Source organism: Hemiscyllium ocellatum, chromosome 10 (assembly GCF_020745735.1).
Source record: "Hemiscyllium ocellatum isolate sHemOce1 chromosome 10, sHemOce1.pat.X.cur, whole genome shotgun sequence".
NCBI lineage: Eukaryota > Metazoa > Chordata > Chondrichthyes > Orectolobiformes > Hemiscylliidae > Hemiscyllium > Hemiscyllium ocellatum.
This window is the reverse complement of record NC_083410.1, coordinates 22,753,175-22,766,840: the sequence shown is the minus strand read 5'-3', so window position 1 is coordinate 22,766,840 and position 13,666 is coordinate 22,753,175. Positions and strand designations below refer to the sequence as shown.

General features: G+C 39.1%; 1 protein-coding gene across 1 annotated transcript in view; it reads left to right on the top strand.

Moving 5' to 3' along the window:
- The window catches only part of mocs3 (molybdenum cofactor synthesis 3), a 67,998-nt gene extending 55,215 nt beyond the window's left edge, over positions 1 to 12,783 (top strand). Inside the window, exon 13 of the mRNA XM_060830843.1 lies at positions 12,238 to 12,783. Within this exon, the coding sequence (XP_060686826.1) occupies positions 12,238 to 12,395 (158 nt within the window). The 3' untranslated portion in view covers positions 12,396 to 12,783. The remainder of the gene's footprint in view (positions 1 to 12,237) is intronic.
- The last annotated feature ends 883 nt before the right edge of the window (positions 12,784 to 13,666 follow it).

The window sequence follows — 13,666 nt, the reverse complement described above, 5'->3', positions numbered from 1 at the left end:
CAGCTCTGATTTCCAGCATCTGCAGTCCTCACTTTCTTCTTGAATCCAGTGCCAAATCTCAGCTTGCTTTCAGGAGAGAAAATATCATATTATACACAACTATTGACAGGCTATGAACAAACTTTCCTTCCATTTTTTAAATTCTAGCTTTGTACACTAAATTGATTTAATGCCAATTTGTAAGGCTTTGAAATGAGGGGAGTGGAGCAATGTGTTTTCAATCACAGGATGCAACTCATGTTCCTTCAATTGCCCTTTGATGGCTTAACAACTTTGCAGCAAATAAATTCTGCCAGAAACTTCAGAGCAGGTCTAAGAGGCAAGCTATGTGGTTGTGTAGAAATGTAATAGTGGAGGATGGTTGAGTCACACTACTTTTGTAGTTATAGCCAAGGTGTGCTCAAAACTGTTTTCTCCTACAATGATTTGTATGGAAAGGGCATCTGGGTAACGATGTTGATTTTAAATGCTTTTACACAAAAGTTTAGCGGATACCTACTTCAAATGTAACATATGCATAAAGTAGGTGTAAAGCTAAAACTTGATTCGTCTACGCATCCGTGACAATGAGGGAAAATGGAAGTTGTACATGTGAATATGAATCTTAAGTCTTCTCACTCTGTGGTACAAAGCTCCTCTTTCAATTAAACCACTATGCTTGAGCTTAAATCCCATTTCAGATTGCATTTTCCCTTTGTTAATTAACTTAATTATTTTGATGTATTACAAAATCAGAAACATTTTGCCTGAAAAATGGTAAATATTTTCCCAGCAAGCTCACATTAACATTAAGTATAAAATATATTGGGATCTTGAATATTCTCATCAACTTATACACAAACTTAAAAAAAATTATGTTCATTTTTTTACTTTTGGATTTTAAAAGAAGCTATCAAAACATTATACATTCAAACTAATCCACAGTGTTAAAAACTAACCAAAAACAGTCTAGTAATGGTGTTAATTAAAGCAGAACTTTTCATATCATTAGCAAATTGTTGGAGATCTGTGAAATTTAAGACCGAGAACATTTTTAATATTTTCTGATGTTGAGGGCTTTTGCAAAGATCTGTAAATCGGATTATGAATGAGGTGGTTGGTTAGCTCGCTGAGCTGCTGGGCTATCGTGCAGCCATTTCAATGCCATTCTGGGTAACATCATCTGTGCTACTTCAATGAAGCGCTGTTGTTCTGTCCCTATGGTTTTTATATGGCCTGTTCTGTTGGGGTGAGTGTTATTTCTGGGTCTTCTCTGTAGCAGTTTGTACACGGAGTCTATCTCTGTGTTTGTTGATGTCCTTTTTTGATGAAAACCAGGCTTCCAACAACTCTCTCTCTCTGGCATGTCTTTGGTTAACTTGTCCTAGAATGATTACTTTGTCATAGTTCAGTTGATGGCGCTCTTGGTCTGTGTGTACAGTGTGTGTACCTGAGTTTGATTTTCCAAAATACATCACCTTGTATTTGTCCAGAAGAAACTCCAATTACCATTCCTCTGCCCAAATCAGCAATCTATCTACATCCTGCTGTATTCTTTGACAATCCTCCTCACAGAGGCAAAACATTTTGACACAACGCCTTTGCTCTTTCTCTGGCTATCTCCATCTCAACATCCCTTCAAAATTGGCATTTTCGATCCCAAATTCAAGTTTTGGAGAAGGATGTAACCTGCTAATTAAGGTAAAATGTCACACACAAGGCTTTGGTGAACATGAAATGGATTTGCTTTTCTATCACTCTGCGTCAGTCCTATTGTTCCTCCCCTGTTACAGAATTTAATAAAAACCACATTACATGCACGTTAGCTTTTATGTCCTTAGCTTAAATATATTTATTGAGTTCTTGCTTTGTAACATAATAATGTGGAAGGGTTGTCTAAAGGAAAATGAGTGAAACAATAATGTTAAGTAAAATCTTTGTCATGAGTTCTGTTTTTCAAGTAGTGGTATCTACACTTGGTGTTTCCTTAAGAAAAGCAAGGTATAAGAGAAAACTAAAAGACAATAAAGTTCTAGAATTAAACTGACTTGCAGAACATTACAAAATCCAAGGGCTGTTGAGTAGTGAGGCTGTACTAAATTTTAATGAATTATTTGAGGATGTCACTGAGTGTACAGATGTAGGGAATACAATGGGAGTTCTGCCAAAATTGTCACCTTTTAAGAAAACAACTGTACCCCTAGCTGTTTCTACCCTGCTTTTGTATTTGATATTTATATATGCAGATAGTAGACATAATAGCAAGGAGGTGATGTTAAATTTAGCCAAGAGAATGGTTTGACAACAGTTGGGAGATTGAAAAAATTTTTACATTTGCCAAATGTCTTATGGCCAATTAATTGTTGTTTTAAGCATTATTGTTAGTTTGTAGGCAAACAGCAGTAAATTTGTGTGCGCAAGGTATCACAGTGAGTTCCATGGTAGACAGTCAATTTTGGTCATTTAGTTAATGCAATTTTCTGACTCACGAACATGAATGCTTTCAAACAAAAGTTAATAATTTCATGGAATTTTATGAAACATATTGCATGAAGGATATTAGAAAACTTATAAACGTACATGTTAGAACAATGCCTGACATCAGTCATCAGGACAGTGCTGGAGTGGAGTTCTTGACAGTACACTTAGAAAATCATAGTATAATCCAATGTTCAAGGTTTGTGCGAAGATTTGTAGCTCGGGTGCTTGTTGTTGTGATTCTGTTCGCCGAGCTGGAAGTTTTTGTTGCAAACGTTTCGTCCCCTGGCTAGGCGACATCATCAGTGCTCTGGAGCCTCCTGTTGTCTGAGACAACAACTCACTAGAACAAAGGACCCGATACCCAACATAAGCAAAACTAATGTAGTTTACAAAATACCATGCAAGGACTGCACAAAACACTATATATAGGACAAACAGGAAGACAGCTAACAATCCGCATACATGAACATCAACTAGCCACGAAACGACACGACCAGCTATCCCTAGTAGCCACACACGCAGACAACAAGCAACATGAATTCGACTGGGAAAAGACTACTATCATAGGGCAAGCCAGACAGAGAACAGCCAGGGAATTCCTAGAGGCATGGCATTCATCCACAAACTCCATCAACAAACACATCGACCTGGACCCAATATACCAACCACTACAGCGGACAGCTGAAACTGACACCCGGAAGCGGCAAGGACAGACCACTATAAATACCGGAAGAAACATCAAAGAAGCGCTTCGCAGGAGGCTCCAGAGCACTGATGATGTCTCCTAGCCAGGGGACGAAACGTTTGCAACAAAAACTTCCAGCTCGGTGAACAGAACCACAACAATAATCCAATGTCTTCATGATAATCCTACAACAGGTATTTGACAAGTTAGAGTTTTCTAACAATGTAACTATCAGGATAGAACAAGAGAATCAAGTGGATGTAGTATGTATTGTATACACTTATCCAAAGTGCAGTGGATGCTAGGGCATTGACTAAATTTAAGGAGGAGGTAGACGAACAGGTTTTTAATTAGTAATAGATTGAAGGGTTGTGGAGAATGGATAGGAAAGTGGAGTTGAGGGGAAGATGAGATCAGCCATGATTGTATTAAATGATGGAGCAGGGTTGAAGGGCTGAATTGCCTAGTCCTACTCCAAGTTCTTATATTCTTCTATTCTGATTTCCAAAAGCATTTGGTAAAGTGCCACTAGAAGCATTATAAATTACAGCCAATACAGTAATTTTTAGTACATTGACCCCCAAGGTCATGTGTGGCTGTGGATTTTTTTTTTGAAACTGGACCTAAGTGCATTGGCATAATGGTAAGCATGCGCTGAACCTTGGAGGAACTCAGTGGCCATGCAAGTTAGAGGAAACACTCAATACAACTTACAGTTACAAAGGAAATAATATGTTGTTAGGGAATTGAAGTACAAGAGAAAGAAGTCTTGCTGCAATTGTGTAGTACTTTGGTGAGATCACGTTGGAGTCCTTCTAAGGAAGGATTGCATTGGAGGCGGAACAAGTTCTCCAGATTGATTCCTTGGATAAAAGGCTGCCCTGTTACCAGATGCTGAGTAATTTGTGTTTATACTTGCTAAAGTTTAAAGAATAAGAGATTATCTCATTGAAACATGTAAGGTTCTGAAGGTGCTTGATACTGTGCAATTGTCTCCCTTGGCTGGGAGTGAAATGATAAGTATCTTCACTCGGAGCATTGTTAATAGTTTGAATTGTCTACTATAGAGAAATGTGGATGTTCTGTTATTAAGTATATTTAAGACTGCAATATATTTTTGGTGTATGAGGGTAATGGGCGTATGATCTTCTCCTGCTTCTATTCCTTAGATTCTTATAGCAGGAATGAGAGGCTATAGTTATGAACAAGACCTTTGAAAAATATTTTATTTTTCTTTTAGAAAGTAGAAGTTAAGGATGATCTGTAGAAGTATTCAAAATGATATTGTTGGGGAAGGGAGAAAAAGAACTGGAAGAGGTCACATAAATCTGTTCTGCCACTCAGTAAGATCATAGATGATTTGGTGTGGCTTTGACTCCACCTTCCTGCCTGCTCCCCACCTTTGACTTCATTGGAGATCAAAAATCTGTCTTGACTAATGTGAAATATTTTGAGTGGGTAACTAATGAAAGATTGCTTTCGCTAGTGAGAAGAGGTGAAAGTTAATGTAAGTGTTTTTCGCATATTAGCTTGGTAAAACATGAAATATGGTGTTAAATAATATGGTATGATTGCAGTGTAAGGTGAGAAAGTTGGGTATTTGTGATGATGCGAGGAAGATGGAGAAAGGAGTGAACAGAACACATCAAGAGAATCTCCAGGTATTCTATTCATCTCACCCATTCTTCCCCCCACCCCCACCCCCACCACCAAAGTCATCAGCATAATATCACCGTTTCCAATCTACTTTCAATTTTTATGGAGTGTCAGTGGACTCAAAATCTTAACTTGCTATAGATAACCACAAGATTATAAGAAATAGGAACAGGAATAGGCCATTCAGCCGTTAGAGCCTTCTTGGCTATTCAGCAGAATCATGGCTGATCCAACATTCTTCGTGTCTACTTTCCTGCCTTTTGTCTGTAACCCTCAACCTCCCCTACTAACCAATAATCTATAGATCTCAACCTTAAATATACATAAGGATTCTGCCTGCACAACTCTGTCAAGGATTTCCAAAGACATTCCATCCTGCTAGAGACGAAATTCCTCACCTTAGTCTTGTCTTGGTGCCCCTTTATTCTGAGACTATTCCTCTGGTTCTAGACTCTTCCATGAGGGAAACATCCTCTCCTCGTTGACCTTTCAAGCCCATTAAGCATCCTATATGTTTCAGTGGAACTTAAAAGAATGAAAGTTTACCTCAATGAACGGAGTCCCAACCTGTTTAACCTTTGCTTCTAAAACAACCCTTCCATACTGGCGATCATGCAAATGAACCTTCTTTGATTTGACTTATTTTTGTCACGTGTACCAAGGCAAAGTTAAAAGTTTTTTTTATGCTAACCAGATAAATCTTACCTTGCGTAAATACATCAGGGTAATAGAATAGAATGCAGAATAAATTATTACACTTGCTCGTGATGCCACAGTTGTGGATCGAATCTCAGACAACAGCAAGACAGAGTACAAGAAAGAGATGCACAGCTTGATGGCATGGAGTTAAAGCAACAATATCTCCCTCAATGTCAGCAAAATGAAGGAGCTGGTTATCTACTGCATGAAGTGAAATGGAGGACATGCCATTAGTGCTGAGGTGGAGGTGGTCAAGAACTTCAAGATCCTAGGAGGAAATATCACCAACAATCTATCCTAGTCCATCCACATCAACACCATGGTCAAGAAACTACACCAACTCCTCTGCTTCCTCAGAAGACCAGGGAAATTTGGCATATCCACAATGATTCTTACCAATTTTTATAGATACATCATAGAAAAGGTGCAGAGAAGGGTCACCTAATATGAGAGGTCTGTTCATAAGGCTGATAACAGAGGGAAAGAAGTTGTTCTTGAATTTGTTGGTATGCTTCTTTCAGACTTTTGTATCTTCTGTTCAATGGAAGAAGGTTGAGGAGCTAATCACTGGGTGGGAGGGTCCTTCATTATGATAGTTACTTTCCCAAGGCAGTAGCAAGTGTAGACAGAGTCAGTGGAAGGAAGGCTGGTGTTTGTGATGGACTGGGCTGTGTTTCCATCTTTTGCAATTTCTTGCGATCTTGGGCAGAGCAGTTGCCATACCAAATAAAAACCAAAAGATGTGGACGCTGTCAATCAGAAACAGAAGTTGCTGGAAACATTCAGCACGTCTAGTAGCATCTTTAAAGCAAAATCAAAATTAATATTTCAGGTATGGTGACCATTCCTCAGAACTAATGGTAGCTAGAAAATATGCATTTTATATACAAGATAGGGTGGGGGGGAAAGAGGGTGAGAAGTAAATGATAGGTAGGAATAGAGTCCAAAGAGAGAGAAGAACAGTTGGACAAAGGAGTCGATAATGATCAGGCTGGGAGGGTGGATAGCTGGTAATGGGAAGTGTTAGTGACTAACAATAGGTAGTGTGTAATGGCTGACTTTGTGATAACAAGACCTGGAGTGTGTGATAAGAGGCTAGGACATGGGGGAGTTCGAGCAATAGTTGCTTTTCCAGAAACTTCTGTTTTTGTATTTGCCATGCCAAACTGGATGTGTTCTATGGTGTAAAGTGGAAACGCGATTATCCAAACATGATGGGTGGGCACTATTTCTTTCGGATAATTGATTATTCGGAAAATCGATTTAAATGGCTTTCCTCTGGGGCTCAATTTTAAAGTCTGCTCCCTATTCAGGAGACTGCAGCATCACACAGTGTGCGAGACCCTACCACCAACACCCCCATCCCTTCAACCAACCCCGCCCCCTGGCACAAAGTGTGTGAGCCCCCACCCCTAACACAGCAACCCCACCCCCCCATCTGGACTGCACACCAGCAACAAGACTGCTGCAGCTGCCTTTGTGGGATAAGTCTCCAAATAACACACAGACACACGCGCGCGCACACACCCCCACACAACGTTTGACTGCAAATTTTTGACCGGTTTTCTGTTTGCCCTGTGCAGGACAATGTTGGAGAGATTATTCCTGGGATGCAGGGCGGGGGGGTAAGGGTACACCCCTCTGTAGAACTCCGGGGAAAGTGTGAGGAAATTTTGTGGGGGTGTGTGTGTGTGTGTGTGTGTTTGTATGTGTGAGAGAGAGACAGTGCCTGTTTAATCCCTGTAAACAAAAGACACGGTCACTGTTGGAAACATGTCTTTGATGTAATGTTTCCATCTAGACCTTGCGATCTCCTTCGGATGATCCGATTTTCGGATAATTGGTATTCAGATAACCGAGTTTCCTCTGTACCTATAAAAATTGGTAAGAATCGTTGTGGATATGCCAAATTTCTGAGGTCTTCTGAGAAGGCAGAGGGGTTGGATCTCACACCATAGTACAGAGTGGTTAAAGATGTTTGCAAATTCTCCGGCCAGCTGGTCCACTTAGGATCTGAGTGTGTGGCTAGGATCTCCATCCGGACCAGTCGTGATCCGTGGGTTCACTCTCGAGGCCAATCTGAAATCTGCGGAGGTGACTGGATGCAGGTGCGCCCAAGGCTGTTGGGCCAGATGATATCATTTCACTGGCCTGTTCAAAAAGAACATAGAATACATTGAGCTCATTGGGAAAGGATGTGGTGTTGTCAGTAATTCTATTCAACTTTGTTTTGTAATCCATTATATTGTAGCCTTGCCACATTCGATGTGTGTTCATTTGGTTAGTCTGAGACTCTAGCTTAGTCTGGTATTGTCTCTTGGCATCTCTGATGGCTTTGTGAAAGTCCTACCGAGAACTCTTCTCTGAACTGCCTGAATGAAGTACTATAATTTCCTTAAAGAACAGGACCAAAACTGATGTCAGTACTCCAAATGTTGTCTCACCAGTATCTTTTACAGTTGCAATAAGACTTCCCTACTCTTGCACTCCATCCATCTTGAAATAAAGGCCAACATTCCGTTAGCCTTCCTAATTATCTTCTGCACCTGTGTGCTAGCTTTGTGTTTCATACAGTATAAGTGCCTCCAAGTCTGTTCTTTTGTTATCCCTTCCAAAATGAACAATTTTTCTTTGTTCCACATTACACTCTATTTGCCAACTTCTTGCTCACTTACATAACCTATTAAGATCTCTGTAAAATGTTTTCTATCTCTCTTGCCTTTCTACCTGTTTTTGTCATCTGCAAATTTGACTACGTTTGTATCCTTCCTTTAGGTCATGCTGCCAAACCTGCTGAGTTTCTCAAGAACTTTGTTTTTGTTTCATGTTTTATCATCATCCTTATATTGCAGTTATAACTCTAAACCTATATTTATTGTACCACAGAGCTAGGAGTTTGGCAATGAGCATAAGTCATTTTTGCATTTCTGTGTGTAATTTGGTCAATTTTTGTATTCATTTTTTAGCTGTCCGCCAAACACCATTTACTGTGTTTTCCCTAATCTAAACATTGTTATCTAAATTGAAAATGTCTTGCTAGAAAAGCGCAGCAGGTCAGGTAGCATCCAAGGAGCAGGAGAATCAACGTTTTGGGCATGAGCCCCCTTTCCTGAAGAAGGGTTCATGCCTGAAACGTTGATTCTCCTGCTCCTTGGATGCTGTCTGACCTGCTGCGCCTTTCCAGCAACACATTTTCAGCTTTGATCTCCAGCAACTGCAGTCCTCACTTTCTCCCCATTGTTATCTAAATATTTTGTAATGACCTGCCAGAGAAATAATCAAGATTAATTGAGGTTGGCCTACTTTGTAGTCTTTATTTTAAAAAAATTGTTAAGTATAGGTACAGCACCTGGCACACACACTTTTATAATACTGCCTTTAATGCAAAACAAAACTATCAGAGCTTAAGCCAAACAAAGCCGTGCCAAAATGAAATTATAAACAAACAATGATGAAAAGCTTGATGGATTTCTAGAACAGTCTTTATAGGAAAGAGAGATTGAGGGATTCAGTAAGGCAATTCCATATTGTAGACCATAATGGCTAAAGGCACTGAGATTAATTGTGGCCCAAAGAGAGGGGAAGATGCTCAAGAGATTGAAATCGGAACAGCAGAGAGCTATTGGTTAGGTTTTAGGATGGTTGCAGTTCCAGAGCTAAGGAGGGGGTGACATCATGTAGGGCATTAAAAATGATTATTGGAGTTAAGAGAAATCACTATAGAATGAGCAAGAAAGTGGAAAATGGAATTCAATGCCGGTAAGTGTGAAATGGTATATTTTAAAAGATAAAAGTACGAATTATACTTAAATGATAGAAAATTGGGTAACATGGAACAATTAGATTTATGGATTCAGGTTCACACAGCATGAAAAAGAAACATCTTGAATGCTAAAAATCTAATCAGATACTTGGTTTTATACTAAGCGCTATAGGCCATAATGAATATGATTTACGTATAAAACCTGAGAACAGATGTAGGTTTTTAGTCCAGCAATAGAAAATACATTTTAGATGCTATTTGTGCTGCAATTGATAAAGATTTTATTTTTAAAAAGAGCTTGCATTCTGTTCACGTGGTGTGAACAGATCCATTATTGCAGAACCAAAATAAATATTTAGACTGCTCTTTTGAGGATTAGTATTTCATTTTGTTATGTCTGGAGCTTAGTGTAGTCAGTCACCGGTGCTTCAGTACAAGTAATCTGATTGTCTCAAGTCCATGTGACCTGATAGGAGTAAAATGCAATCATGTCTGAAAAACCTGAATACTTCTGTTTGGTTAGTTGTGCTGCATGGGGATGGATTGAACATTTTCCTGAAACATTGTTATGGGTAACCTGAGCACTAAATTCAATCCAAGTTAATTTTGAACTATGTGGTTAAAAATCTCATTCTCTGAACTGAGAGGTTAGAGTGAACTTGTTTTTTTGATAATTAATGCCTTTGAATTAAAGGAAGAACAGAGAAAGCATTATTGCAAAATATTCTAATTTAACTACAGATTGAAAGGTACTGGAGTGCCAGATGTTGTGCTTTAATTGTAGTGTAGATTGTCAAATGGAATAAGTGACATTTTATTTTAGGAATTTCTGTATTAAATATAAACGTGTACTGCCTATTCACCAACCTCAGCCCTCACTAGTCATTATCTAAGGATGAATCAGATTATTTCAACCCCTGAATTCTATTTGACCCTGAGCTGGGATTCTGACTCCCACATCTTCTATTACCAACACTGCCTATACCATCTATAACATGGCCTATCTTTGGTATTGCCTCAGCCCATTTATTGCTGAAACTCTTATCTGTGTTTCTGTTTGTTCTGAACTCTAGTATTCCATTGCTCTTGTGGCTGACTTCTCTCATACACACCCTCTACATTTCGGTTAACTCTAAGCTGTGTGGCCCATATCCTAAATTGCCAAGTCACCATCACCCATCATCCCATGCACTTGTTATATGTACTGGCTACTAGTCTGACTGGGCCTCACATTTTTAAAAAATTGTTTACATCTCTCAAGTGAATCACACCTCTCTGTCATCTCCTTCACATCTATCACCTTCCTTGATTTTTATGTTATTCCAATCCTGGTCTCTTTGTCATTGCTAATTTATGGGTTTCCACCAGGACAACTTTAGGCACCCAGTAAGGATCAAGGGGTCTCTTTTTCAGGATGGCAGCTAGTGAGTAGTGGAGTTCTGCAGGGGTCAGTGTTAGGACCATAACTATTCATGTTTTACATTGTAATGATCTTGAAGCAACTGAGAGTATTGTTAAGTTGGTAGATGATACAAAAATAGATGGAGAGACAGGTAGCTTTGAGGATGTGAGAAGGCTGCAGAAAGACTTGGACAGGCTAGGTGAGTGGGCAAGAAAGTGGCAGATGGAATGTAATTTGGGAAAGTGTGACACTATGCGTTTTGGTAGGAAAAGTAGAAGTGTACTTTCTAAATGGAGAAAGGCTTTTCATGTCTTAAGCACAAAAGAGCTTAGGAATCCTAGTTCAGGGTTCTCTTAAGGTTCGGGTTCAGTTGGCAGTTAGAAAGGCAAGTGCAATGGTAGCATTCATTTCAAGAGGGGTAGAATACAAAAGCAGATATGTGCTGATGGGGCTTTGAGATGGATCTCTGGTCAGATGGCATTTGGAATATTGTGAGCAATTTTGGGCCACGTATCTAAGGAGGGATGTGCTAGCATTTGAGGGGGTGCAGAGGACATTTACAGGTACGATTCCAGCAATCTTACACTTGAAGCATGAGGCAATCTCAATTTGCAACATTCTGAGAGGCCTGGAGAGTGGATTTGGAGAAGATGATTCCACTAGTAGGAGAGACTGAGACCTAAGGGCACAGTTTCAGAGTAAAAGGATGACCCTTTGCTCCTGAGATGACGAGGAATGTCTTCAGCCAGAGGGTTATGAATTTGTGGAGCTCATTGCTGCAGAGGCCAAGTCATTAAATGTATGTCAGACCAAGATAGATAGGTTCTTCGTTAGTAAGGGGACCAAAGGATACTGGAAAGAAGCAATAGAACATGACTTATAAATTATTGGTTTCTCATCGAATGATGGAGCAGACTCAATGGGCTAAATGGCCATCTGTATCATCAGCTGATGAGCCCTCTGCTAATTCTCTCTCATCACTTCTCTTTCCTCCTTTTAAGATACACCTTTAAAGTCTGCTTGTTTAGCCCAAGTTTATGGCTACCTTTCATAATATTGCTTTTATGCTTCTTGGCATCAAATGTTTGATAACTTTTACTGCATCGTAAACTATAAACATGCAAGTTATTGCCAAGTGTACACCGCCTCTTGCTTTATCTTGGATAAATCAGTTTGAACTTCCATCAGCAGGGGGCACTCTTGACTTAACTCTCTAGTGTATGTTGGGTAGTATTTCAGCCAACTATGAAAATAGTAACCGAAACAGCATAGACTTACTAATAAAAAAAATCTACATTTCAAGTTTTCACAACATATTTTCCTTAAATCATTTTGTTCAATACTGTATATTTTATCAGCGAGTTGTTATCATTTATCATCAGAAGAGCGAGCTGCTAGTCTTTTGAAAATGCTACAACATTTGTAACAAGGTGGGGGTACTATTAGCCCTAGCAACAAATTGGTCAAATGATAATCTCTTAAAATTTGAGCCATTATTAATGATTTGTCTTGTAATGATAATGTTGTTCCAACAGGTACAATGACCTAATTCCTTTTCCTTTAACTTAACAGTCTATGTTATCTGTAAACAAGGGAATGATTCCCAGAAGGCTGTTAAGATCCTGCAAGAGATACTTGACAATGAGCTCTCCTCGTTATCGGTGAAGGATATCCAGGGTGGCCTAATGGCTTGGGCTTCTAAGATTGATCCAACTTTCCCACAGTATTGATTGCTGGAAACATGAGGAAGAGAAGGCAATCATTTAACACAATTTTTAAAAAATTAAAATGCATTATTTATTCAATGCACTGTTAATTGTCTAAATGCAAATGGGAAGTTATTTTAACATTCAGATTTATTTTGTTTGAAGTATCAATGAAGGAAAGATAATGCATATACTATTTTCTGCATTGGATGTATGTAAACTGGTTAATAAGGATGCAAGCAATTTGGCAACGAGATAAAAGTGTACAGAAAATCTCACTAGTTAGGGTTGATTAATTTTGCTAAGTGTTTTGTGTTACAAACCAAATGCTGTGCTGTCATATGACTAATTATGGAATATTGAGAAAAAGTCAAAATTAATCCTTAAGATTTAATTGACCAATAAATCACAAATGAAGCAAATGACATATGCAGAAATTCTGACAATAGATATTTGTTTTAATTTGCTACCACAGAAGCTTTTATATATTTTAACAATTATGACGTTGTCACAAGCGTGGCAGTTCTGATACTGTGGAAGTTAATGTAGCAATTCCTGTTTTTAACAATGGACCAGATTTCTTTTAAACAATATTCATTTGTGTATATAATGAAAATGTTGCCCTTAGGTCTGCTACAAAAATATTAATTATGACATGGATTCCATTGATGTAGATAATGGCATAACATCTGTTGATATAATTTCATCTCAGATGGGTAACCTGTATTACAAATGGCTGTTTCCACACTGCAGGGATTCAATTCAAAGCTGCCAGCCAGATCATTTAGAGTCTAGGGTGGCACAGTGACTCAGTGGTTAGCACTGCTGCCTCACAGCACCAAGGGCCCAAGTTTGATTCCAGCCTCGGGTGACTGTGTGGAGTTTGCACATTCTCCCAGTGTCTGCGTGGGTTTCCTCCCACAGTCCAAAGATATGCAGTTCAGGTGAATTGACCATGTTAAATTGCCCATAGTGTTAGGTGGCATTAGTCAGAGGGAAATGGGTCTGGATGGGTTACTCTTTGGAGGGTTGGTGTGGACTAGTTGGGCCGAAGGGCCTGTTTTCACACTGTAGGGAATCTAATCTAATCATAAAGATGTACAGCATGGAAACCGACCCTTTGGTCCAACTCGAACATGCCAATCAGATATTTGCAATTAATGTAGTCTCATTTACCAGCATTTGGCCCATATCCCCCTAAATCCTTTCTATTCATATACTCATCCAGATGCCTTTTAAATGTTGTAATTGTACCAGCTTCCTGAACCTCTTCACAGCTTATTTCATACACGCAC